Genomic DNA, 26055 nt, shown 5'->3' with positions numbered 1-26055 from the left:
GTGCAACAACTCCCAGGAGAGGAAATAGGTGGCCGTCTCACTGGCGCCATGTGAGCTTAATTAACAAACACACGAGAAATGCAGGCTCGCTTTAACGGTGCGCTGTTGTAATACGCCTCCTGTTTTTTCTTTGCTGCGTTCTGTTTCCCTGTTTAACAAATTAATAAATTAGACAAATGCATACAAGAGCTTATGCACACGTTGTGCTTTTGCCTATAAACATACTGGGACGTTTTAGTCTTCACGCCCGCAGCCTGCCCAGCCCGCTGCACACTTACCGCTGTGTCCCACGTGTGCACCCAAGTCCTCCGACAGTGCAACAAGTCAGCCGCTGATGCCCTGGAGCAGCGCTTCCGCTGCGTCTTCGTTTGGCGTGCCTACCCGGACAGGGCATGTGCACGCGCCTGGGCTCGTTGCAGTCTCCTCTTTGCCGTGCCTGTACGCGCCCGGACAGGGCATGTGCACGTGCCTGTGCTGCGGTTCCTGCGCCCCAAGGGCCTCTGTGACGGCCTTTAATTACACAGGAGGGTTGCCCTCGGCTGGTGATGTGCGCGTGTTGATGGCACGTGCTGGTCGCCACTGTGTGTCATTAAGGTAATAAGTGCTCCCAATCCCCTGCACCCCCCCTTACCGTGGGGGCTGATGTTCGCTTGAGAAGCACTGAACTATCACTAGCCTTGCCTCCTGCATTCTGGTACCATCCCATGCAAGTGTTTTGTATTTTTAAAGTCTGGCTGACAGCGCGGTTATCAGTAACCTATTGTTAGCAATTCTTTGTGCACAGAGTGGGTGTTGTCTCCTTACAGAGAAGTTTAATTTTCGCCTCTGATTGCTGTTTCGGTGCCCCTTCATGCAAGTACTTCCATCGGATGCATGAGGGTTGCTTTTCCATCGGAAAACTGCACTCCATTTTCACGCTCTCACATTTAACTCATCATCTACTACATGCTTTCTATACCCAAAGCCCTCCTTTATTACTTCTTTTTCCCTGCATTAACAAAGCCAGTAATGTGATAATCAGTTGTGTATGCAATGCACGTAAGCAGTATGACTGCCTGTGTTTATATGCGTTGGTGCATTAAAACCAAAGCATTTGGCTTTGCTAATGCTTTTTTTTTTTAAATCACAAGTCCCAGCCAGTTGACGTTAAGCGTCCAGGGTCTGGCCGTCCCATTTTCTGTGCCCCCTTCCTCTGTGCCACCTCCCCACCCTCTCATTGCCTCGCTCTGTGCCCTGCACCCCCACGCGGACACGGCTTTTCATTCAGATGCACGGTTTGACCCTGGCCTCTTCGGCTCTACCGCCCTTGTGTTCCAATGTTGCAGAATAAAGAATACGTTCCCTCCGATGAATTACTAAGTTATTAAACCGTATCTACGTCCCGTGCCCCCCTGTCCATCTCTGCCCCCCTGTCCTCCCACCCCCGGTTTCCCGCCTAGGCCCTCCACTCTCTCAGCCTTATCTTCTTCCCTCCCATGCTTGCCTCTCTCCTCCCGGACCTCTTTCCTGTGGTCGCCCCTCTTACCCTGCTGACCTCTCTTGCTTTTCGCCATCTACTGCTGCTTTCCGCTCAGACTACTGCGCTACCTACTTCTCCCTGCCTTTTTCCCACCCTTCTCCGTTGCCCTCCGCTTCTAGACTCCTCCCTCCCCACTCTCCTCTCTCTCTCTCTAACTCCCATCGCACTTGCTTTTCGCCATCTGTCTTATGAGCTTTTCGTGCGCCCCATCCCCCTTCTAGTAGCCCACCTGTCTCGCCTTCTTAATTTTCCTCCCCTCATCCAACATTGCCTTTAATTCTTTTCTAGATTCAATCTCTGCCCTCTCCACCCGCCGCCACCTCCATTGGTACCTTCCTGTTGTGTGATGTCATCGTCTCTGCCTCTCCCAGACCCCTTTCTTGGCCCTTCCTTCCCTCAGTCCATGCCTGTCCTGTGTTTCCAACTTTTCTTCTTCCATGCCATTCTTACCTCTCCCTTACTATCATTCTGCCCATAGCTCTTTCTTATCATCTCCATCTCGTCTAGCCACACTTTCAATTCGACTTCACTCTCCCTTCTCCCTGAACAAGCATTTGCAATGCAATATGTCCCGCCTCTACGCGTGTTTAAGCTATTTACAGCTATTGGCATTGTAAATAACAATGCCTTTCTATTTATTTTTTAAAAACCAAATCATAAATAAAAGGCATTCTCATTTACAATGCCAATAGCTCAAACTCCTGTAAATGCGAGACCTATTGCATTGCAAATGCTTGTTTTCAAATGTTTGCGTTGTTTATTTTGTTATTGTTACGTCACGTTTCTAATTTGATATTTAGCTTGTGTATTTTATTATTGTCTCACGTCACGTACCTAAGCATTGATTGCATGTCAGGATTATAATAAAAAAGGCAGTCTCTTGGTACACGTGTGGGGTGAGCAACAAGGTACACAGGAATCATCCGAATCAATTATGCGAGGTGTTATCGCCACCGTGTGGACCGTTGGATGAAATTAGCTTACAAGTGCAACAGTTATTGAGTGAATGTATACGAAAGCTTGCTACCCCGGGATCCCGTTTATTGATTGCATGCCCCACGCCTCATTTCGATGAGAGGTGACTAATTGGCTGACATCTTACCCCGTCACTGCTAGCCTATTTACCCACTCTGGGCCAGAAGAATTGACCGCATTCTACGAATAAGCTCGTTTAATGTTTATCTTCTTTACCCCGTTGCCCTGTCCTTTGAAGCATGTTTTTTGTCTGGTATATGTCCTGTTTTAATAAAGCAAATAAACGGAAATATGTAGGCTTTATTTTAATTTTTTAGTAAAATTGTGCAATACACGAATACTCTGTTATGATTATAAGACCGACCAGCCTAATCGTGGAATTCTTACATGACACGTTTACAAGTGTGTAGGTGCACACATGCCGGTCTGTGTTCACTACAGCTCTCACTTTCTCGCATGGGGCACCTTTCTACTGGGAATAGTTATAGTCCATGTGCTTAAAAGCAAAGTTTAGTTTGCCTTTAATTATTCGAGCACAACCATATATATATTTTTTTGAAAAAAAATCCTTTGGTATGCCGCACATGTCATTTTCGTGCAGAACTTCCGGACACATTCACACTTGTAGATAGAGCTGCGTTCGTATGTAGTATTTTTAGGCAACAAATTTAATTTTGCAATCTTGTGGCAGCCTCTCTGCAGCAGTTTGCAGAAAGACCAATGACATTTCTTTTAAGTCTGTCCCTGTCGCTTTGCTCGGCCATCTAGCCATCGTGTGCTTTTAATTACAGTTCGATTAGATCTGTGCCAAGAATTACTGTGGCCAACACATTCAACATTTAGATACAGTGTGTTCTTTGGTGGGGTAGAGCAAAATATCTTTATTGGGGTCTAATTCTTTTAATTAAACCTAAAGAGCAAATCTTGATTGCAATATTCACTAGTTGTCTAGTCTTGTCAAGAGTAAATAACAAGCATTTGCAATGCAATAGGTGTCGCATTTTCAAGAGGTTGAGCTATTGGCATTGTGAATGACAATTCCTTTTATTTATGTTTTGAAAACCTGCAAGTGGTGCTAAAAAATAAATGCTTTTTGTACTGTAATCTTAGCTTAATACAAGCAAAGCTGGCAGTAAAAGAGTTGCAGTAATTGCCAGCCTTGCTTCTCCTAATCAACGACTTGAAGTACAAAGTGCATGTTTATGCAGCGCTTGCACATTTTCAAAACCTAAATAAAAGGCATTGTCATTTGCAATGCCAATAGCTCAAAATGCGAGACCTATTGCACTGCAAATGCTTGTTATCTCTGAGGGTGGTCAGTATTCCCTCCCTGCCCCCCAATGGTACAGATAGACTGTGCTAGAAGGAGCTGCGCACTTTCCCGCAGTCAATGTATGGAGGTAAAGATGGCGAACTCGAGCTGGGTTAGGCACACTCAAAGAACGTGACTGCACACCATTATGGTTTGCTTCACTCCTTTACCATGGCATTAATCAGCCTTGCCAAGTACCAAGCATCAGGGGTTAGACTAATGCATTTTAGTGCTGGTGTCCGCATCACTGCACTAAAATGCGTGGGTCCTGTAACTTGGTCCTCTTGACCACATGATGAGGCATGTTATAGGAGGTCAGTTGCACATCATTAAGCTATCACTCAACGGCGTGCACTGTGCTTGGGTGTGCTATCTCACTTGTTTTAATGTTTTAGCGGCACTCATGCTACATGATTAATGATACTCTGACACCCCACAGGCGAACCATTTAAGCAGTCCTAGCCATTCTGGACCCAGCAGAAGGTCCTGGGGTGGCTGGCACGTTGCCTGTTTTTGTTTTTCAGCAAAGCACCTGGCCCACCGTGCCCATGCATGGGCTGATCGGCCAGAAGCAGACTTAGACTGTGGGCGCTTCGAGGTGTTTCATACTGAGGGGTAGAGCAGCAGCAGCAGCAGTGCACAGGGCCAAGGAGGCATTCTGTCACTGCCAGAGCTCTGGAGTCACTTGGCCGGTGGTCTCGGAGGCAGCTGCCACAACACTGGGGCACCTAACCTTTCCAGCATGCTGGCTGACCTTGATTTACCGAACTGTGCTTGGTCCAGGTCTCCTCTTGCGAGCTGCATTGTGTTGTATCTGTTCATGCCTACATTGACAACCATGTAGCCTAAACCAGATAGGTAGATACCTATTAATACTGATTTCAAAGCTGAGATTTGTTGCAGGAACCTTGGTGTGATTGCCAGGGGGTGTCTTCTGGTTCATTTTCAATGAATGTACTAAAATATGCAAACTGTATTTGGTCGTGTTTGTGTTGGCAAAGTAAGGTCAGACCTACTAGATTTGCCAATGCTTGTTTAATAAGGGAATTTAAGTGTTCTTTTATCACTAAATTCATTGGTTAAAAAATAGCACATGCACCTTTAAGGACGATGGGGAAGTTGTGTTGAGGTTTCTCTTTTTCAAGTGGTGGGACTGCAACACATAATCCAAGATAGCCATTGATTATTAACTCGGTGACCATTCTAACGATAGGAATAGGATTACAAGTAAGTAACTTTTCCTTATCTCTATTGTGTGCAGAGAATTATTTTTCCCGAAGGACAGGCTAAATATCCCCACTCCTGTTTAGTAGCTCGAGTTATGATCGGCCCTCAGACCATACAAAAATACCGACCAGATGAAAACAGGTCATGCAATAATCAGAGCAGGAACTAGATGGTAGGATTCTATCTGCAACTCTAATGTACTTGTATCTAAACGTCTTGTGTTTTTATTTTTTTAATTGTTTTATTTAGACCATTGAAGAATGACTGCAGCATATGTTTTATGTTCATTTGTTGGTTTTCTACCCTAGTGTAAACCTTGACATGCGATCATCCTATTGAAGTTCCTTTTTCTCTTGACAGGATCGAGAGTTACTCATGTAAGATGGCTGGTGATGACAAGCACATGTTCAAACAGTTCTGTCAGGAAGGCCAGCCGCATGTACTGGAGGCATTGTCTCCGCCGCAGACTAGTGGGATCAGCCCCAGTCGGTAAGAAGCCATCAATAACCCTTTCTGCTTTCATATTTTTTTGCTTTTATTCCCCCATCGTGAGCCACACTTTGCCATAAGCACACTACTTAATCCCTAAACGCATTGGCTTCTTAACAGTCCAGCACGATGTGAAGCGACAAGTAAATCCTAAAAGCCTTCTCAGCTTGAGCTCTGTATATGCCAGGCCACTCTTCTGCTGGGCGAGCCATGGCAAGTAGCAAGCAGTCTTAAATGAACGGAGCTGATACACATGTTGCATTTCCTACTGGCCGGTTGAAGTCTTTGGAGGGGAGGGGTGCTCAGTCCTTCCTTGACCTCTGCAGATCGCTTGTGACAATAATTCTGATCCCTTGACCTCTCGTGGCAATAAATGTGACCTTGCACAGAGTATGTCCTTATGCATAAGCATGGTATGCTCTCCTGAATGGTGTGCTAGTGCATGTGAAGGACTTTGAAAACATTTTTATTCTAGATGTCTCCCTCAGCATCGTCTTTTTCCCCCTATTTGCCCTCAAGCGCAGAGATACCCCTTTGGGGGTAATTCAGGCGCTATATAAGCAAGTAAAATAAATTGTTTGGTTGTGTCTTTATGCAGATTGTTATTTAGGTCGACCCTGGACAGCGCATGGTCTGCGAGGCATGCTGTATCTTGGCTCCTCTTGGTCATTTCAAAATCGCTGCTTTTCATTTGGGAATAGGCTTATTAGTCCCTCCCTGGTACCGCCTTGTCTGCATTTCTAACCTCCCACAACGACTGGACTTTTTATTTGTGGTCTTACACAGTCTGCTTTATCTAGTGGGTGAGCTCTATTTTCTTTAATGCGCTTCCCCTATTCCACCCACGACGTCGCCGCCCGCAAAAATGGATGTGTCAGTCAGTGGCCGGGAGGCTGCTCACAGAATGTTACTGGTCACGGGGGTTGGGCGCTAAGCCACAGGTCGGATCCTGTGGGTAATCACAGGCCATGCCAAACATTGGAGGAAGATGACTGCACACCCTGTTTGTGAATTCCCCAGCTTGCACGGCGAAAGGTTACGTGAGGTTGGGTGGCTTTGACTGCAGCCATATGGTTATCTTAGCTTACTTTGCATTAAAAAACATAGAAAGATAGTGAAAGAAACAAAAGGTTAAAGTGGTTATATGTAGATCTTCTAATAGTAATACGTTTTAAAACCCACTGACATTCACCAGTTTTATGTAACTGACCGAAGTATTACTGGTGCTGCTATGATGCACTGTTCATGACCTCTCATATTAAATCACTGATGTCTGCTGAAATCTATGGCAGTGCAAGTTATACTTAAGTCAGATTTGCATAACTGGTGAATTTCAGTGGTGTGTTTTGGGTTTTAAAACCTTTTTCTTTATTATTAGAAGCTCTCCATATAACTCCACTTTGACCTTTGATTTTTCAGTGATATTTAAAAGATATATAAAATTATCAAACTCAAATATGTTGTACGTGCGTACCTTTCTGCATGGGATACTCTGGTATATTGCTTTCCACAAGGCACTATAAAAGTTCAAGGGAATAGTCACAGGTGCTCTTGAGCAGTTGCAAAGAATACTTAAAGCAAAGGAGTTTTTATTTGCCTTTCTTTTGAGATGGCGTTTGAGCAGAGCGCATTTCTTTTCATTCACATCAGTCACAAGCACTGCTAGGAACAGCTAAGGTTTGTTAGATTATGGGCCATGGTTTTCTAAATGTCTAAGTACATTTAATTAGGTTTAAAGTGGGTTTTTTTTTAAAGTGATATATAGCGCAAACTAGACCTGAGGATATCAGAGCACTTTACATGAGCACCAGTTTCTTACAGATGAACACAATCATATTTTTGTTAGGCACAGGGAGACGATGTCATTTGCCCAGAATCACAGGATGTTGAGCGTTGTTGGGTTGTGACTTATTGTTTGCTACTCTCTAATGCTTTATGGTCCACCCAACTTACACATCGGGTGTAAGATTACTATATCCCACACTCAACGCGTGCTCAAACCAGTTCCTACATCTTGGACTCTCTGTGTATAGTCATAATCATGTGAATAGTCCCACCCATGTGCGTGGACCCCGGAGCTTTTCAATAGATATATAGTCTCTTAAAGTGTCTTCCACTGCAGTCCTGCATAGACACTTAAGAGATAATAAAAGATAATAATGCAGCCTGAAAACACCAGGCTACTCTGGCCATTACTTTATCCTGCATTGAAAAGGATAGCCAGGTAACAGTCAAATTCAACTATTTCACCAAGTTTGACACATAGAGAAACTCCCCTTCACCAAAAATCCTTTTTTCATGATAGAGATGAAGGGTTGGACAGACAAGCCCCATAGGCTGCCATTATATGTCGGCAAATGGATAGCGTTCCTTTAAGGATCCTTCCAGAGACCCTCGATATCCCATGATGCACAGCCAAAGGCAAGTTACTTTCAGTTCTTTTTTCTGGCTCCTGCTAGCAGGACCCTGGAGCATCTAGCTCTTCCCTTTTTGGGTTTTCCATTCACTTTTAGTGATTAATTCTGGATTTTTACAGTTTCACTCGACATCTTTGGCCCTGGTCTACATTCTGCTGTGGTTTTTTGGCAGAATTTCTGCAGTTTTCTTGTCAAAATGCTATCTCTATTTGGCAAGTGTCTTGACTGCAGTAGGAAAAAAGGCCAAGGCTGGAGCTCAGAGTTTGTTTTCTGTGTTTGCCTGTGTCTTATGTATTTGACACCTGTCTTCTCTGTAACATCTTTTCCAGGCGCACCTTGCGGACAGGGAGAAGATTTGGCTCCCTGGGTTGGAGCTGGGAAGACTGTAGGCATCTTCTTCAGCCTCTGGGAAAGGAGAGGGTAAGTCCTCTACCAAGTCCCATGCTGCGACCTCTGGGGTGCTGCCCAGCAGGAAAACGTGTGAAAATGTTGCCGGTCCCGGTCGTCACGGAGCGTGTCGTCACGGAGCGTGTCGACGTAGTCACAGTCCCGTTTCCGGGCCTCGCTCTGTGGGGAGCCTATCGTCAGCGGGTACTTCGCGTTCCAGGCAACGCCGACTCTCGACGTCTAGCAGTAGGTCGACTTCGAGGAGAACTTCTGAGGAGGAGTCTGGGACTACTTAACGTGGCCAGCTCGTAAGCGAGGGACGTTGGGTTCTTCGCCTAGTTCGCCGTATTCGCTTACCTACTTATCATCTAAGTCGTCTCCTGCTCCGCCTCCAGTGGTGGTACCATCGGGGATACCTCAGAATTCTCTCTGGCTCCTCTCCCACCCACCGCCTCAGGGGCCTGTGGCTCCGCACCCTACGACCCCCGTGGAACCTCGATGACCAAGAACAAGGTCTCGTTTTGGGGCGTCGGTCACATGGGCTCCGCTGTCTTTCATAAGGTCCCGTCGTCACCGTTATGGAAGGTCTCGGTTCAGGGATGCATCGTCCACGAGTACGGGGAGATGCTCTCCTACTCTTACGAATTTCCCCCATAACGGGTTGTTCACTGGTTGGTGGTACTTAACTTTCGCCCACTGCCACCTGCCAGGAGGTTCTGGCTTCGAAGCTCCCTGTACAGTCCACATCAGTGATGTTTAAGTCTCTACAGCTGAACTATACTGCTTACGTTGGTGCCGGGTTTGGAGGAACCGGCGGTAGTACTGTTTAATTATTTCCAGAGTCGGACCCTTCTTTCCACCGTTGGACCCTACGCCTGACTTTGTCACAGTGGTGGCGGCATGCAAACAGCATGCTGTGGCCCGCTCTTGCTGGGCCGTTGTGATAGATCCCTGTGTGTGTTCCTTCACTAATTTGTGGATCTCCTGTCCAGAGACAGGAGTAAAGCCTTACAGGAGATAGTCTATAGGGCCTGATGGTTTCGGATCTAATCATCGGCGCTGCAGTGGATATTTCGCTCCTGGCGACCCCCGGGTATTGCCATGGTTTTGTTCTACGGCTACATACTTGTATTCGTCTGACATCTCTGAAGCCTGCGGCACAGCAGTGTTTTTCTAATCTCCCGTTCTCTGGCGCAACTCTTTGGCTCCAATGCGGATAGCTAGGTGGCCCGCATGAAGTCAGAAGCGGAAGCTTTGAAGGCTGTAGGTTTGGAAAAGCATGGAGAACGGCTTGAGGCCTTCTGCACTTTCCAGCGGCGTTATTCCTCCCAGATTTTTTCTGCAGTCTCGGGCCGCCATTGAATAATTCAGGATAAGTGGGTGCTGAATATTGTGCGCAGTGGATACGCGACTTTACCAGTTCTCCTCCGTCAATCCCTCCAACTCGATCACGCTACATACGCGAGTTGTAGAAGGAGGCCAACACCCTCTTCCAGTAAAGGAAGATAGAATCGGCTCCTCTGGGACAGAAAGGAACAGGATGGTACTCTGTTCCTTCTAGTGTGCAAGAGAGACATGATAGAGTGTGGACCCGTGTTCGACTTGCGACAAGCAGACATGTGGGTTTAAAGAGTAAAAATTCCTGTGGTTGTCCCTGCATTGGATTTCCCCTCAACTTCATCATGCAGGCTGACAATGAGCATTCGATCTGCAGGATGCAGATTCTCACGTACCCATAGCGGAGGAAATATCGCAAGTTCTGCTTTTCACAGTGGGCAACAACCATTATCATTACTTCGTGCCGCCTTTTGGCCTGAAGTCAACACCTCTGAATTTTCCATACACAAGGACGTAGTGGCTGTGCATCTGAGAGGGAACAGTGTCTTCGTCTATCCGCATCTGGACGGCTGGTTGATCAAGGCAGCTACGTTCAGGTAGCGCGCCTGCTTTTCAACTGGACTTCCAATCTCTTACTTTGTTTGGGTCTCCGCATACAGCACCTCGGAGCCACTGTCGACGCACGCACAACAACTGTGTGTCCTTCGGAAGAGAGACGCGCTTCGATCCTTCGGAAGGCTCAAGCTCTCATGATCATGCCCTCCTCCATAATGGTGGGGCCGGTCTGGTTTCTCCTGGACTTTATAGATCTATGTGTCTTCCCCTCTCCAATGCACACCTCCATATGTGACCCCTGCAGAGAGGTCTGGAGGCTCAGTGGACCAGACACGGGGGGGTTTGGGAAGACTGGATTCAGCTGTCACGAAAAGCTCTACAGTCCATCCGCTGGTGGTGTTCTCCACAAACTCCCTTCTGAGAGATTCCCTTCCGCAAAGAGATGGCCATGCAACCCTTAGTGCGGGTTGCTTCTCTACATGGCTGGGGTGCGCGTTCTGACCGTCTTCGGATACAGGGAACATGGTCCTCGAATGAGACCTGGTTCCACATAGTCTTCATGGAGGTTCGAGCAGTCCGGATGGCGCCAACGCCGTCCAGCCGTCGTTTTCACACCTGCTTCCTGCTTGTCCAGATGGTCGATACGGCGGCACTGTTCTGCCCCAACAAGCTGGTGGGGAGATCCAGTTCTCGAGTGTTGTCTTGGGGATCCCAGACAATCTGGCTTTGGCTGGTGGCCATGAGGCTGACCAGCATGGCAAATCTCCTTCCCTCTGTTCACAATGCTCAGGCAGGCGCTCTCAACAGACTCATTCACGTAAACCACACATGGGTCTTGCATGACGACATGGTGCATGGCATATTCGAAGGATGGGATACTCCGGGAGTTGTTCGGTTCTCTGCCGCAGGAAACTACAGATGCCGCGACTTCTCCTTCAGGTTCTGCCACCCAAGGACTGTGAGGTAGGCTCTGTAGTTCGATTGGTCAGGCGGTTTTTCTCTACGCTTGTCCGCCAATTTTTCCTGATTCAGACTGGTTTTCATTGTCATTCCAAAGTAGTTCATCTGGCAGTTTTGACTGCTTATAGGAAATGTCCTTCCCAAAATTTGTTTGACAATCCAAGTCATCGGAGATTTTCTTGAAGGATTGACGGAAGTGTTTCCTCCCATTCGGCGCCCTTTGCCTTCCTGGGAATTGCATGTAGTCCTGTCACAACTGATGAAGGAACCCTTCCGTAGGGTTTTTTCTTCAGCATCTGTCCTGGACGACGGTTTTCATTGCGACCGTAACGTCTGCCCGCAGGGTCATCGTGCTTCAGGCTTATGTTGTACAGAACCGTATACGGTTTTCATTCCTCTAGGGTAGTTATGAGGACTCGATCTTAGTTCCTTCCTAAGGTTGTGTCAGTTTTATGTAACAAGTACTGTTACACTGCCTGCAATTTTTTTTTTTGTCCGAATTCCTCTTCTCCTGCTGAGAGAGCTTTCTTCCCTTATGTTAGGAGGGTCTTGTAATTCTATTTTTGGACAAGAATTACGATATCCGTACTTCAGAACAGCTATCTGTAATCTATGGCTCGGTCTGAACTCGTGTAGCTACCTCCGTGCTATCTGTTTCTGGGTTGCTTGTTTTCCTGTATTCAGCTGTGTTATCAGAAAGCTGACAAGCCTTTGCTTAGTGAGCCTAGGGCTAATTTTTCCTGAGGTAAAGCAGCTGCTGCAAATTTATTTCGTAGCGTACCTATTTTGGAATGCTGTATGGCAGCCACTTGGAAGTCAGTCCATACCATTGCTAAACACTACTGCCTGGACTCTGATGCCAGGGCAGATGCTCAGGTTGGGCAGGCTGCGTTGCGGATTCTATTTGCATCTTAGTGGGTGTGTTTGTTTCTTCCACCGCTGGGGTTGTTTTTTGGGATGGGCTTGCCATTCTATTCACATGATTATGACTATACACAGAGATCCCCAACTACAGAAGGAGTAGTTTCTTACCTGTAACTCCAGTTCTGTAGTAGGGGTATCTCTGTGATAGTCATAAGCAACCCGCCCTCCTCCCCCGGTGGATGAAACAGTGATATCCTGATGCACCTGGCCTTTCTTTACGCCTTCAAAAAGAACTGAAAGTAACTGGCCTTTGGCTGTGCATCATGGGATACCGAGGGTCTCTGGAAGGATCCTTAAAGGCACGGTATCCATTTGCAGATATATAATGGCAGCCTATGGGGCTTGTCTGTCCAACCCTTCATCTCTATCATGAAAAAGGGATTTTTGGTGAAGGGGAGTTTCTCTGTGTGTGAAACCCGGTGAAGTAGTTGAACTTTACTGTTACCTGGCTATCCTTTTCAATTCAGGATGAAGTAATGGCCAGAGTAGCCTGGTGTTTTCAGGCTGCATTATTGTCTTTTATTATCTCTTAAGTGTCTATGCAGGACTGCAGTGGAAGACACTTTAAGAGACTATATATCTATTGAAGTGCTCCGGGGTCCACGCACATGGGCGGGACTATTCACATGATTATGACTATCACAGAGATACCCCTACTACAGAACTGGAGTTACAGGTAAGAAACTACTCCATATATACCATGGTTTCACTTTTGAGACTTTCTTTAATAATTGGGCCTTGCGTTAACCCCTTCGCTGCTAGGCCTTTTCCCCTCCTGTGCTAAGCCCTTTTTGGGCTATTTGAGGTAGTGCGCGCTTAGGCCCCTGTAACGTTTTGACCACATTAGGTATCCACGCCAAATTTGCGTCCTTTTCTTCCAACATCTTGGGGATTCTAAAGGTACCCAGGGTTTGTGGATTCTCCTAGAGGGTTCCCAGAAATTAGTCAAAATACAGCAATTTTTTTTTTTTTTGTGAAAAATGTGAAAAACGGGCTGCAAATGAAAGCTTCTGGGTTTTTCTCTGCAAATGGTATCAAAAAAGGGTTTGTGGGGCTGAAATCACAATTTCTCCAGCTTTTAGGGAATGACAGACTTTTGTTAGAAAACCAACATTTTTTACACAGTTTTGGCATTTTTCTGGGACATACCCTATTTTTGCTATTTTTTGTGCTTTCAACCTCCTTCCAGTTAACGGTAGAAAAGGATAACAAAACAATAATGGATCCTGGAAAGCTATACATTTTTGAAAAGTAGACAAAATTCTGAATTCAGCAAGGGGTCATTTGCGTAGATCCATCAAGGTTTCTTTATAGAAATTTACAGGCAAATATAGGAAAAATTAAAAATTTGTTGAAAAAAGCAGCCTCTTGAGTCAACGTTTTTACCTGTAACTTCTTCGAATTATGACATCTCTTTGAAAGCAATGTACCGTTACATCCGGTAGACCTTCCTGGTTGTGGGGACATATAGGACTTGTAGGTTCATCAAGAGCCCAACGAACCCAGAGTAGAAAAATGAGCAGCATTTTGTAATGTTTTTTTTTTTTGGTCCGGGTATATAGCAATTATTGTGGGAAAATGTGTACTTGGAAAAATCGGTATGAAAGTCACCTATGTATTTCTGAAATGGGAACAAATTACAGAGTTCAGAAACAGTGCATATTTGCACATTTTCGAAATTGGGAATACTCATATTTGCATGACAATTATTGGTCATTTTTCAAAATGACTTTTTTTTTACACAATGTCTTTCATTTGGAAGGGAGAAATGCATCAAAAATCAATAGGTAATAACAGTTGCTTTACAAATTTGAACTACCCTAAGTCTCCCGAGAAAAATGGTACCTCACTTGTGTGGGTAGGCATAGTGCCCACGACAGGAAGTGGCTCAAAACCTAAGGTGAACACACCACATTTTCACACTGAAAATTTACACTTTTTTTGCAAAGAGTCTAGCTGTAGTTTTTGAAACCCTAGCCCTGCCGGCACCTAGGGAAACCTAGCAAACCTATACATTTTTGAAAACTAGACACCCAGGGGAATCCAGGATGGGGTGACTTGACTGCCTCCCACCATGGTCTGTTACCCAGAATCCCTTGCAAACGTAAAAAATTTACAAAAAAAACACATTTTCCCCACATTTCTGTGATGGAAAGTTCTGGAACCTGCGTGGATCCACAAATTTCCACCCACCCCGCGATCCCCAAAGTCCTACGAGAAAAATGGTACCTCACTTGTGCGGGTCGGCCTAGTGCCCGCGACAGGAAACGGCGCAAAACGCAACGTGGTTTTGGAGTGAAAAATGACCCTTTTTTTGGCAAAGTGACTAGCTGTAGATTTTGTACCCTAGCCCTGCCGGCACCTAGGGAAACCTAGCAAACCTATACATTTCTGAAAACTAGACACCCAGGGGAATCCAGGATGGGGTGACTTGACTGCCTCCCACCATGGTCTGTTACCCAGAATCCCTAGCAAACGTAAAAAATTGACAAAAAAAACACATTTTCCCCACATTTCTGTGATGGAAAGTTCTGGAATCTGCGTGGATCCACAAATTTCCACCCACCCCGCGTTCCCCAAAGTCCTACGAGAAAAATGGTACCTCACTTGTGCGGGTCGGCCTAGTGCCCGCGACAGGAAACGGCGCAAAACGCAACGTGGTTTTGGAGTGAAAAATGACCCTTTTTTTGGCAAAGTGACTAGCTGTAGATTTTGTACCCTAGCCCTGCCGGCACCTAGGGAAACCTAGCAAACCTATACATTTTTGAAAACTAGACACCCAGGGGAATCCAGGATGGGGTGACTTGACTGCCTCCCACCATGGTCTGTTACCCAGAATCCCTTGCAAACGTAAAAAATTGACAAAAAAAACACATTTTCCCCACATTTCTGTGATGGAAAGTTCTGGAATCTGCGTGGATCCACAAATTTCCACCCACCCCGCGTTCCCCAAAGTCCTACGAGAAAAATGGTACCTCACTTGTGCGGGTCGGCCTAGTGCCCGCGACAGGAAACGGCGCAAAACGCAACGTGGTTTTGGAGTGAAAAATGACCCTTTTTTTGGCAAAGTGACTAGCTGTAGATTTTGTACCCTAGCCCTGCCGGCACCTAGGGAAACCTAGCAAACCTATACATTTTTGAAAACTAGACACCCAGGAGAATCCAGGATGGGGTGACTTGACTGCCTCCCACCATGGTCTGTTACCCAGAATCCCTTGCAAACGTAAAAAATTGACAAAAAAAACACATTTTCCCCACATTTCTGTGATGGAAAGTTCTGGAATCTGCGTGGATCCACAAATTTCCACCCACCCCGCGTTCCCCAAAGTCCTACGAGAAAAATGGTACCTCACTTGTGCGGGTCGGCCTAGTGCCCGCGACAGGAAACGGCGCAAAACGCAACGTGGTTTTGGAGTGAAAAATGACCCTTTTTTGGCAAAGTGACTAGCTGTAGATTTTGTACCCTAGCCCTGCCGGCACCTAGGGAAACCTAGCAAACCTATACATTTCTGAAAACTAGACACCCAGGGGAATCCAGGATGGGGTGACTTGACTGCCTCCCACCATGGTCTGTTACCCAGAATCCCTTGCAAACGTAAAAAAATTACAAAAAAAACACATTTTCCCCACATTTCTGTGATGGAAAGTTCTGGAATCTGCGTGGATCCACAAATTTCCACCCACCCCGCGTTCCCCAAAGTCCTACGAGAAAAATGGTACCTCACTTGTGCGGGTCGGCCTAGTGCCCGCGACAGGAAATGGCGCAAAACGCAAAGTGGTTTTGGAGTGATAAATGACCCTTTTTTTGGCAAAGTGACTAGCTGTAGATTTTGTACCCTAGCCCTGCCGGCACCTAGGGAAACCTAGCAAACCTATACATTTCTGAAAACTAGACACCCGGCGGTTTCCAGGGAGGTATGGCTTGCGTGGATCCCCCAACGTTTCCTTACCCAGAATCCCCTGCAAACCTCAATTTTTGCTCAAAAAATCACTTTTTTCACACATTTTGGGGTGGGAAAGTAGTGGCATCACCGGGCTCACACAAATTTACCACCACCCAGCGTTCCCCCAGGTCTCCCGGTAAAAATGGTGCCTCACTTGTGTGGGAGGCCCAAGTACCCGCGGCAGGCAAGGGCCCCAAACGTAGTGAGGCGACCTCAAGATGGCCTATCGCCAAACCACCTGGTTTTGCAAGGGGGGTCACTTTGGTTTTTGGCCCGGTGCACGGCGGCCATCTAGGGAAACCTACCAAACCCAGGCATTTTTGAAAACTAGACACCCGGCGGCTTCCAGGGAGGTATGGCTTGCGTGGATCCCCCAACGTTTCCTTACCCAGAATCCCCTGCAAACCTCAAATTTTGCCCAAAAAATCACTTTTTTCACACATTTTGGGGTGGGAAAGTAGTGGCATCACCGGGCTCACACAAATTTACCACCACCCAGCGTTCCCCCAGGTCTCCCGGTAAAAATGGTGCCTCACTTGTGTGGGAGGCCCAAGTACCCGCGGCAGGCAAGGACAACAAACGTAGTGAGGCGACCTCAAGATGGCCTATCGCCAAACCACCTGGTTTTGCAAGGGGGGTCACTTTGGTTTTTGGCCCGGTGCGTGGCGGCCATCTAGGGAAACCTACCAAACCCAGGCATTTTTGAAAACTAGACACCCGGCGGCTTCCAGGGAGGTATGGCTTGCGTGGATCCCCCAACGTTTCCTTACCCAGAATCCCCTGCAAACCTCAAATTTTGCCCAAAAAATCACTTTTTTCACACATTTTGGGGTGGGAAAGTAGTGGCATCACCGGGCTCACACAAATTTACCACCACCCAGCGTTCCCCCAGGTCTCCCGGTAAAAATGGTGCCTCACTTGTGTGGGAGGCCCAAGTACCCGCGGCAGGCAAGGGCCCCAAACGTAGTGAGGCGACATCAAGATGGCCTATCGCCAAACCACCTGGTTTTGCAAGGGGGGTCACTTTGGTTTTTGGCCCGGTGCGCGTCGGCCATCTAGGGAAACCTACCAAACCCAGGCATTTTTGAAAACTAGACACCCGGCGGCTTCCAGGGAGGTATGGCTTGCGTGGATCCCCCAACGTTTCCTTACCCAGAATCCCCTGCAAACCTCAAATTTTGCCCAAAAAATCACTTTTTTCACACATTTTGGGGTGGGAAAGTAGTGGCATCACCGGGCTCACACAAATTTACCACCACCCAGCGTTCCCCCAGGTCTCCCGGTAAAAATGGTGCCTCACTTGTGTGGGAGGCCCAAGTACCCGCGGCAGGCAAGGACAACAAACGTAGTGAGGCGACATTTGGGATAGGCAATGTTGATGTTGCCTCACTACGTTTGTTGTCCTTGCCTGCCGCGGGTACTTGGGCCTCCCACACAAGTGAGGCACCATTTTTACCGGGAGACCTGGGGGAACGCTGGGTGGTGGTAAATTTGTGTGAGCCCGGTGATGCCACTACTTTCCCACCCCAAAATGTGTGAAAAAAGTGCTTTTTTGAGCAAAAATTGAGGTTTGCAGGGGATTCTGGGTAAGGAAACGTTGGGGGATCCACGCAAGCCATACCTCCCTGGAAGCCGCCGGGTGTCTAGTTTTCAAAAATGCCTGGGTTTGGTAGGTTTCCCTAGATGGCCGCCGCGCACCGGGCCAAAAACCAAAGTGACCCCCCTTGCAAAACCAGGTGGTTTGGCGATAGGCCATCTTGAGGTCGCCTCACTACGTTTGGGGCCCTTGCCTGCCGCGGGTACTTGGGCCTCCCACACAAGTGAGGCACCATTTTTACCGGGAGACCTGGGGGAACGCTGGGTGGTGGTAAATTTGTGTGAGCCCGGTGATGCCACTACTTTCCCACCCCAAAATGTGTGAAAAAAGTGATTTTTTTGGACAAAATTTGAGGTTTGCAGGGGATTCTGGGTAAGGAAACGTTGGGGGATCCACGCAAGCCATACCTCCCTGGAAGCCGCCGGGTGTCTAGTTTTCAAAAATGCCTGGGTTTGGTAGGTTTCCCTAGATGGCCGCCGCGCACCGGGCCAAAAACCAAAGTGACCCCCCTTGCAAAACCAGGTGGTTTGGCGATAGGCCATCTTGAGGTCGCCTCACTACGTTTGGGGCCCTTGCCTGCCGCGGGTACTTGGGCCTCCCACACAAGTGAGGCACCATTTTTACCGGGAGACCTGGGGGAACGCTGGGTGGTGGTAAATTTGTGTGAGCTCGGTGATGCCACTACTTTCCCACACCAAAATGTGTGAAAAAAGTGATTTTTTTGGGCAAAAATTGAGGTTTGCAGGGGATTCTAGGTAAGGAAACGTTGGGGGATCCACGCAAGCCATACCTCCCTGGAAGCCGCCGGGTGTCTAGTTTTCAGAAATGCGTGGGTTGGAAAGGTTTCCCTAGATGGCCGCCGAGCCCTGGGCAAAAAACCAAAGTAACCCCCCTTGCAAAACCAGATTACCTATTGTTACTACAGCGTGAGAATTTAGGAATAATACTGCAAAGAAAATGTGGCAGACAATTTGAGGTTTACAGGACAATGGGGATAAAAAATATTTTTCAAATCACTAGAGAGACATCACCATGAACTCCCAAAGGTTTTCGACAATATCTACAGTTGGTGGGTTATTCTTACATGGAAAGTGTACCTTGGCAGAGAAACAAAAAACAAAGATTCCTGCACAACCATCTATTCCTCAAACACACACACATACTGGTTGGATTTGGCACGAGGGCAAGTCATGGTTCAGTGTATTAAATTTTATTAACAAGAGATTTCACAAAAATGAAATGCACTGTCAATAATTAAATTCACAAAAAACCAAACCAATGACTTGCAGCTCGTGAGCTGTAAAGCCACGTCAAGGCACCAACCGCTTTACAGGCCATTCACACACCTTTCATACGTGATACAAACAAGACCATTCGCACCACCAGGTACAAAAGCAACACAGTACAAAAATCACCAAAAAGGGACAAGGTACACCCTGCTTCAGAAAGACAAATATTACTGCACAGTCATCTAACCCGCAAGCACACACACATACTGGTTGGATTTGGCACGAGGGTGAGTGATGGTTCAGTAGATAAAATTGTATTACCAAGTGATTTCACAAAACATGAAATGCACTGGTAATAATTGAAAGGGCAAGAAACTGAACCATTGACTCACAGCTCGTGAGCTGTAAAGCCACGACAAGGCACCAACCTCTTTACAGGCCATTCATACACCTTTCATACGTGTGAGACATACAAAACCATTCACACCGCCAGCCGCGGGCCCATCACATAACAAAACTCACACCAGCACACAGCGCCATTCAAGGGCCCATCACTTTCACACGCCCACAATCCAGACACAGCAACTACACAGGCTGAAGGATTGCGTGGAGTGGCACTCAGCTAGCAGTGTGTGTAGTGACCAGCAGAAAGTCACTACTCACACACAGCCAGCCAAGCACCAGTCGACACACACCGCTAGCCAAACGCCAGTCCACGCACACCGCTAGCCAAGCGCCAGTCCAGGCACACCGCCATCCAATCGCCAGTCCAGGCACACCGGCAGCCAATCGCCAATCCACCTACACCGCCAGCCAAGCTCCAGTCCACGGACACCACCAGACAAGCACCATTCCACGCACACCGCCAGCCAAGCTCCAGTCCACACACACCACCAGACAAGCTCCAGTCCACGGACACCACCAGCCAAGCTCCAGTCCACGGACACCACCAGCCAAACACCAGTCCGCACACACCACCAGTCCACACACACTGCCAGCCAAGTACCAGTCCACGCACAGCGCCAGCCAAGCACCATTCCACGCACACCACCAGCCAAGCACCATTCCACGCACACCACCAGCCAAGCACCATTCCACGCACACCGCCAGCCAAGCACCATTCCACGCACACCGCCAGCCAAGCACCATTCCACGCACACCGCCAGCCACGCACCAGTCCACGCACACCGCCAGCCAAGCACCATTCCACGCACACCACCAGCCACGCACGAGTCCACGCACACCGCCAGTCCATGCACACCGTCAGCCAAGCACCATTCCACGCACACCACCAACCAAGTGCCAGTCCACACACACCAACAGCCAAGCGCAAACCTACACACACCGCCATCACATTTTGGATTTTTTTAGAAAAAAATAAAAACACAAACAAATTGCAAATAGATACAAATCTTCTAACAGAAAATCAGCAACTAAATACATTGCACTAACACCAACATTGAACCAGAATCAAATTATCCAAAGAATACAGACCAGGCAGTTCACTTTACCACTCAAGAATCCTCCCAAAAATTCTTTCGCGTGTGGTACGCTCTAAAACAAGCAGAGAGACACAGTGCAGGATGAGAGGGACAATCGGGACAGTACATACGACTCTCCTTCCGCAAACCTCTTCGCCAACAGACTCTACATCTCCTACTGGGAAAATCTTTTGCGGGTGTGGGAGGAATGTGATCTGGAAAGTGGCGTTCTTTCAATCTAGCAACATCCTCCACCAGTCCAACTCTAGGAACACTTGCCTGTTCCACTACAACAAGGCTGCCTATTACAGACTCCTGAAACTTAGCAAAAGTCATCTTTGACTCAGGGCAAGAATCCTGGAACACAACAAAAGCATTAAACATTGCCAAGTGGAAAAGATGGATAGCCAACTTCTTGTACCAAATGTAAGCCTTACGAAGAGCAGTGTAAGGTTCCAACCTCTGATCTACTCTGTCAACACCACCCATGTACCTATTATAGTCTAAAACACATACAGGTTTGCGCGCTTCAGCGACCTGACCCCAAACAGTCACAGGTGCAGTGCTTTCATCATGGATGGAAGTCAGCATGTAGACATCTCTCCTGTCTGTAAACTTCACAGCAAGAAGCTCCTGGCAACGCAACGCACTGCACTGTCCCCGCACAAGCTTTTGACAAACAAGTTCTTTCGGAAAACCTTTACGGTTACAGCGGACTGTGCCACAAGCAAAAGTGTCCACTTTGGCCAATTCCCTGAACAACCGTACACCAGTGTAGAAGTTATCTACATATAAATGGTGGCCTTTGTTAAAAAATCCTCTTCCAAGTTCCCAAACAATTTTCTCAGTCACTCCAAAAGTGGACTGACAACCAGGGAGGTTAAACCTAGATTCCTTACCGGTGTACACCCTGAAATTAGAGACATATCCAGTCCTACTGTCACACAGCATATACAGCTTTATTCCATAGCGTGCCCTCTTACTAGGAATGTATTGCCTAAAAACCAAGCGGCCCTTGAACAACACCAAAGACTCATCCACTGCAATTTCTCTACCAGGGGCATAAATCTCAGAAAATCGATCAACAAAGTGATCAAGGACAGGCCTAATCTTAAAAAGACGGTCACAATCAGGGTGATCTCGTGGCAACGCTAAACCATTATCTACAAAGTGCATCATCCGAAGCAGAAGCAAATACCTGTCACGACTCATGACTGCCGGAAAAATAGACGTTGCCATCAAGGGACTGCTAGACCAATATGAAGCCAATGATGGCTTCCTTAGCAAGCCCATCAAAAAAGTTAAACCCAAGAACTTCTTCATCTCTTCAACATTTGTGGGAGTCCACCGGGTAGCTCTAGAGTGTGGCTTAAGACTGGCACTGTTGTCCCTCAAAAACTGTTCGGCATACAAATTAGTCTGCTCAACAATCTCTGCCAAAAACACATCGTCCATAAACAACTGAAAAAAATTTACAGGCAAAAAGTTCTCGGTATTCACTCTAGACCCTGGAACACCAGTAAACTCAGGAAATTCCGGCTGCACCATGCCAGGGGCAACCCAGAGGTCATCACTTTCAACGGGAAGACTTGCAGCCCCAGCCTGCAGCCCAGATGTCTCTTGCCGCACTACACCAACGGAAAGGCTTGCAGCCCCAGCCTGCAGCCCAGATGCCTCTTGCCGCACTACACCAACGGGAAGCCTTGCAGTCCCAGCCTGCAGCCCAGATGTCTCTTGCCGCACTACACCAACGGGAAGCCTTGCAGCCGCAGGCTGCAGCCCAGATGCCTCTTGCCGCACTATCGGCACATCAGTCTCCTCCTCTAACACAGGCACTTCATCCGCACTAAGAGTATCTTCATCATCCGATGACCCCATACGGAGAGAAAACTCACTGCCAGAATCGTCCCCTGCCCCCTCTCCCTCAGAAGCAGAGTCAGTCTCTGACCCAATATCAGAGGAAGACTCAAACAGCAAACCAACAACCTGCTGAGCAGTCATCCTGCGGCTAGCCATTATACCTACTAAGATGGAAGACTGCACAAACAAGTCAACAACAACCAACAATGTGCAAACCAAGTAAGTAAAGAAATGTGTACCTTCTATCAATAAGATCAATGTACTCAAAAACTATACAATCCAAAATCAAAAGAGACAGCTACACTCACCAGAAACAAACTCTGCAGTGACACAGCAAAGACCAACGATATCAAACTAGAAAGAAGAAAAAAAAACAAATTACTCACAAGACAACAAAATACACATCGTGCACCAATGCAAAAAGTTTTTGAAACTCAAAAACCAAACATACTGCTATTATTACACCATTTGCAAAAAAAAACAGGCAGAGAAATCAAACACATTTGCATTGTACAAAAAAACAGTCTCTTACCAAACTACACAAACAGCAAAACCACCAGAACCAAAACGTCACCGTGAACAGAAGAAAAGCCTTCACCTAGAACAAAAAAGTAAACAAAAAAAACATTACAATTGGAAATCACAAAAAATATAACAATAAACATTATAACATGCCATGTCACTACCCAAATGGTCAATCGGTTTGTGTGCCAGGTCAGGCAGAAAACAGCAGGAAAAAAAAGGCTATTCAGTCCCGGGGCAGGTGAGCCAAATACATATAACAAATTGCACCCTGGAAGCGAGGGGTCACTTCTATTTCTAATTGAACTAATTCCCTGGTGTCTAGTGGGCTTTTCTGCCTCCAATGGGAGCAGAAACGGCAAAAAAATAAAACCGATCTGCCCACAGAGGGGCAAGAAAAGTCTTCAAAACATTTAGGGGCCCAAGGAAGCGACCCTTGCCCAAGGGGTCGCTTCCTACAATAATATTTATATCCCTGGTGTCTAGTGGGCTTTTCTGCCCCCCCCCCCCAAGGAGCAGAAACGGACAGAAAGACGACCAATCTGCCCCCAGGGGGGGGCAGAAAAGTATTCTACATAATTAGGCCGCAAAGGAAGCGACCCTTGCCCAAGGGGTCGCTTCCTACATAAAGAAAAAGACATCCCTGGTGTCTAGTGGGCTTTTCTGCCCCCCCTGGGGGCAGAAACGGGCAGAAAGACGACCGATCTGCCCCCAGGGGGGCAGAAAAGTCTTCAAATTATTTGACCCTCCAAGGAAGCGACCCTTGCCTAAGGGGTCGCTTCCTACATAGCATAAACGACATCCCTGGTGTCTAGTGGGCTTTTCTGCCCCCCCTGGGGGCAGAAACGCGCAGAAAGCGGACCGATCTGCCCCCAGGGGGGGCAGAAAAGACTTCCACAAATTTTGCCCCCAAGGAAGCGACCCTTGCCCAAGGGGTCGCTTCCTACATAGTAAAAACGACATCCCTGGTGTCTAGTGGGCTTTTCTGCCCCCCCTGGGGGCAGAAACGCGCAGAAAGCGGGCCGATCTGCCCCCAGGGGGGGCAGAAAAGACTTTGCCAAATTTTCATCCCCAAGGAAGCGACCCTTGCCCAAGGGGTCGCTTCCCAAACTCAAAATACAAAATCCCTGGTGTCTAGTGGGGCATCCCTACTCCACGATCGCGACGCTGTGCGCGATCGTGGAGCAGGAATGCCCTGTATTGAGACATCGGGGGAGAGGAAATACTCTTTCCTCTCCCCCGATGCCTCAATACTACAGATTTCGCCGCCGCGGCCCCCACCAGACGACAAACACCTACCTCTGCTCCCCTTGGACGCGCTGGAAGAAATGGATTCCAGCGCGTCCAACGCTTCCTGATGACGCCGGCGCGCGCTGTGCGCGCTGACGTCATCAGAAAGCGTGGGGGGGCTCGGGGGGGTTCGGGGGTGGCAGCGGAAGCTCTTCCGCTGCCACCCCCGTAAAGGGGGGCAAGATCGAGGCACAAGGGGGGGGAGCGCCAGCGCTTCCCCCGGGGGCTGTCCTCATGACGGAACGGTTCCGTCATGAGCACAGCCCAACCGATGCTCATGACGGAACCGTTCCGTCATGAGCATCGAAGGGGTTAACCATGACCTTTTGTGTTTTGATAACATTTTCTTTTCTTTTCTTTTCTTTTCTTTTTTCCGTATTCTGCTCTTTTGCTAGGAGCATATTGGCACACAAAGTAGTTTTGTTCGGTTCCCGAAACTGCTGTGGCAATGTGTGCTTTTTGAGACCATAAACAATTTTTGCTTTTTGTAATGCTTGTTAGAATGGTGAAAGCCCATCAGCTCCCACGCCGATAAGTTTTACAAAAACCATGCCTAAACAAGTCCTGCATTGACAAAACCAAAAGGCTGACCACCAATTTCAGACCCAATGGCTTTGCCAATACTTATTTATTTTTGTTTCCCATAATCGTATATAAACTGGTTACACTGATTTTCCATTATGAATATTTTTGGGAAATACAAGCATACATCAACATGTTACTAAATAATGCTGCAAAGATATGGTACCTAAAATCTTACAGTAGTTTAGCTTAATGATTCTTTTCCTACTTGCATTTTTTTGTTATCATTTTAATTTGAAAGCAAAGAATCATCACTCTTTCAAGCTTCTGCAAATATTTGCATATAATCCGAGAGCATTCTGGGAGCATTACACATAGCCTCATATTTCTAAACTTTGTAAACATGTGTACACATTGATACTGGAACCACCGTCAGTAGTGCAGGCCAAGCTTACAACATTTACTTTTAATGCTTACCCTAATAATAAAGGCTTTGCATTAATGAACCATAAATACAAGTTTGAACAGCATAAACACATGGACACACATATTACCTTAACAGTAGACAATCCTGATTCATAATGTAGTACTGTAAACTGGCAGCCAAAGTGTTTGTGCTGTAAGGGGTTGGGCCTACTTGTCCCAAGGACTAAATGCACATGAAAACTTGTTGCCCTTGAACCCAAACAATATGTCCCGGGCGTCGGGCTATAGGAATTCCACATCCCCGAGTCCTCATTCCTAACGCGCTTCAGCTCAGTTACTAGCCTTGGTCACAGGTGAGGCTGGTTACCGGGTCATGTAAACACATATTGTTCGAGGCATATGAGCTGCAGATCACACACTAGCATAGTAGATCGCCCTCTGGTGTTGGGCTCGGATGCTTGCATGTTGTTGTTGTCTTACGAGAAGAAGTCTTTGTGGTGACTCCTCCCTAGGACAATAGTGCGCATGGGCATCAACTCCATCATTAGATTGTTTTTTTCTGCCATTGGGTTCGGATGCAACTTTTCCGCACCAATTGGAAATCTCAATTCAAAGCTTCTGAAGCGACTCGGGCGGCTGGGCCTATCCATACCGTAAGGCCTACGGCTCATGGAAAGGACGCCTTTCAAAAAATGCCCACAGTGACCATCACAAGGTTTGCAACCTGTGCCTATCACCTGAACACCTGTCCAGCCTGTGCATCCTTTCAAGCCAAAAAGACCATTCGAGATCGAAGGGCTAGAAGACACATCATGGCACAGAGACCAGCTCTGGAACCAGAGGACATCTTTGATGAAGGCCACGATGTCCCAGAAGAAGATTCAGAGGATCTCGAAATAATCTCCGAGGCAGAAGACTCAGATGACCTCATCATTCCTGGGTAATGTGTGAGTACTACTGCCCCTGCCCCAACCCCTCCAAAACCAAAGACAGTGGTCAAGACTTTGCCTCTTGGCCCCAGTCGAGACCGAAAACATCCTTCAGAAGCCCCGCCTCCGGGCTCGGCTCCTACGAAACACAA

The 26055-nt window shown here is 47.3% G+C and overlaps 1 protein-coding gene across 6 annotated transcripts in view; it reads left to right on the top strand.

Annotated features, from left to right (window-relative positions):
- The window catches only part of MAF1 (MAF1 negative regulator of RNA polymerase III), a 361074-nt gene that overhangs the window by 178575 nt on the left and 156444 nt on the right, over positions 1 to 26055 (top strand). For all 6 annotated transcript variants that reach the window (XM_085604535.1, XM_085604533.1, XM_085604534.1 and 3 more), the window contains one exon: positions 5394 to 5522. In XM_085604535.1, coding sequence (XP_085460661.1) covers positions 5394 to 5522 — 129 coding nt within the window. The remainder of the gene's footprint in view (positions 1 to 5393; positions 5523 to 26055) is intronic.

Source organism: Triturus cristatus, chromosome 5_1 (assembly GCF_964204655.1).
Source record: "Triturus cristatus chromosome 5_1, aTriCri1.1, whole genome shotgun sequence".
In the NCBI taxonomy this organism is placed as follows: domain Eukaryota; kingdom Metazoa; phylum Chordata; class Amphibia; order Caudata; family Salamandridae; genus Triturus; species Triturus cristatus.
Note: the sequence above shows the minus strand (reverse complement) of the source record. Positions and strands in the feature narration are given on the sequence as shown.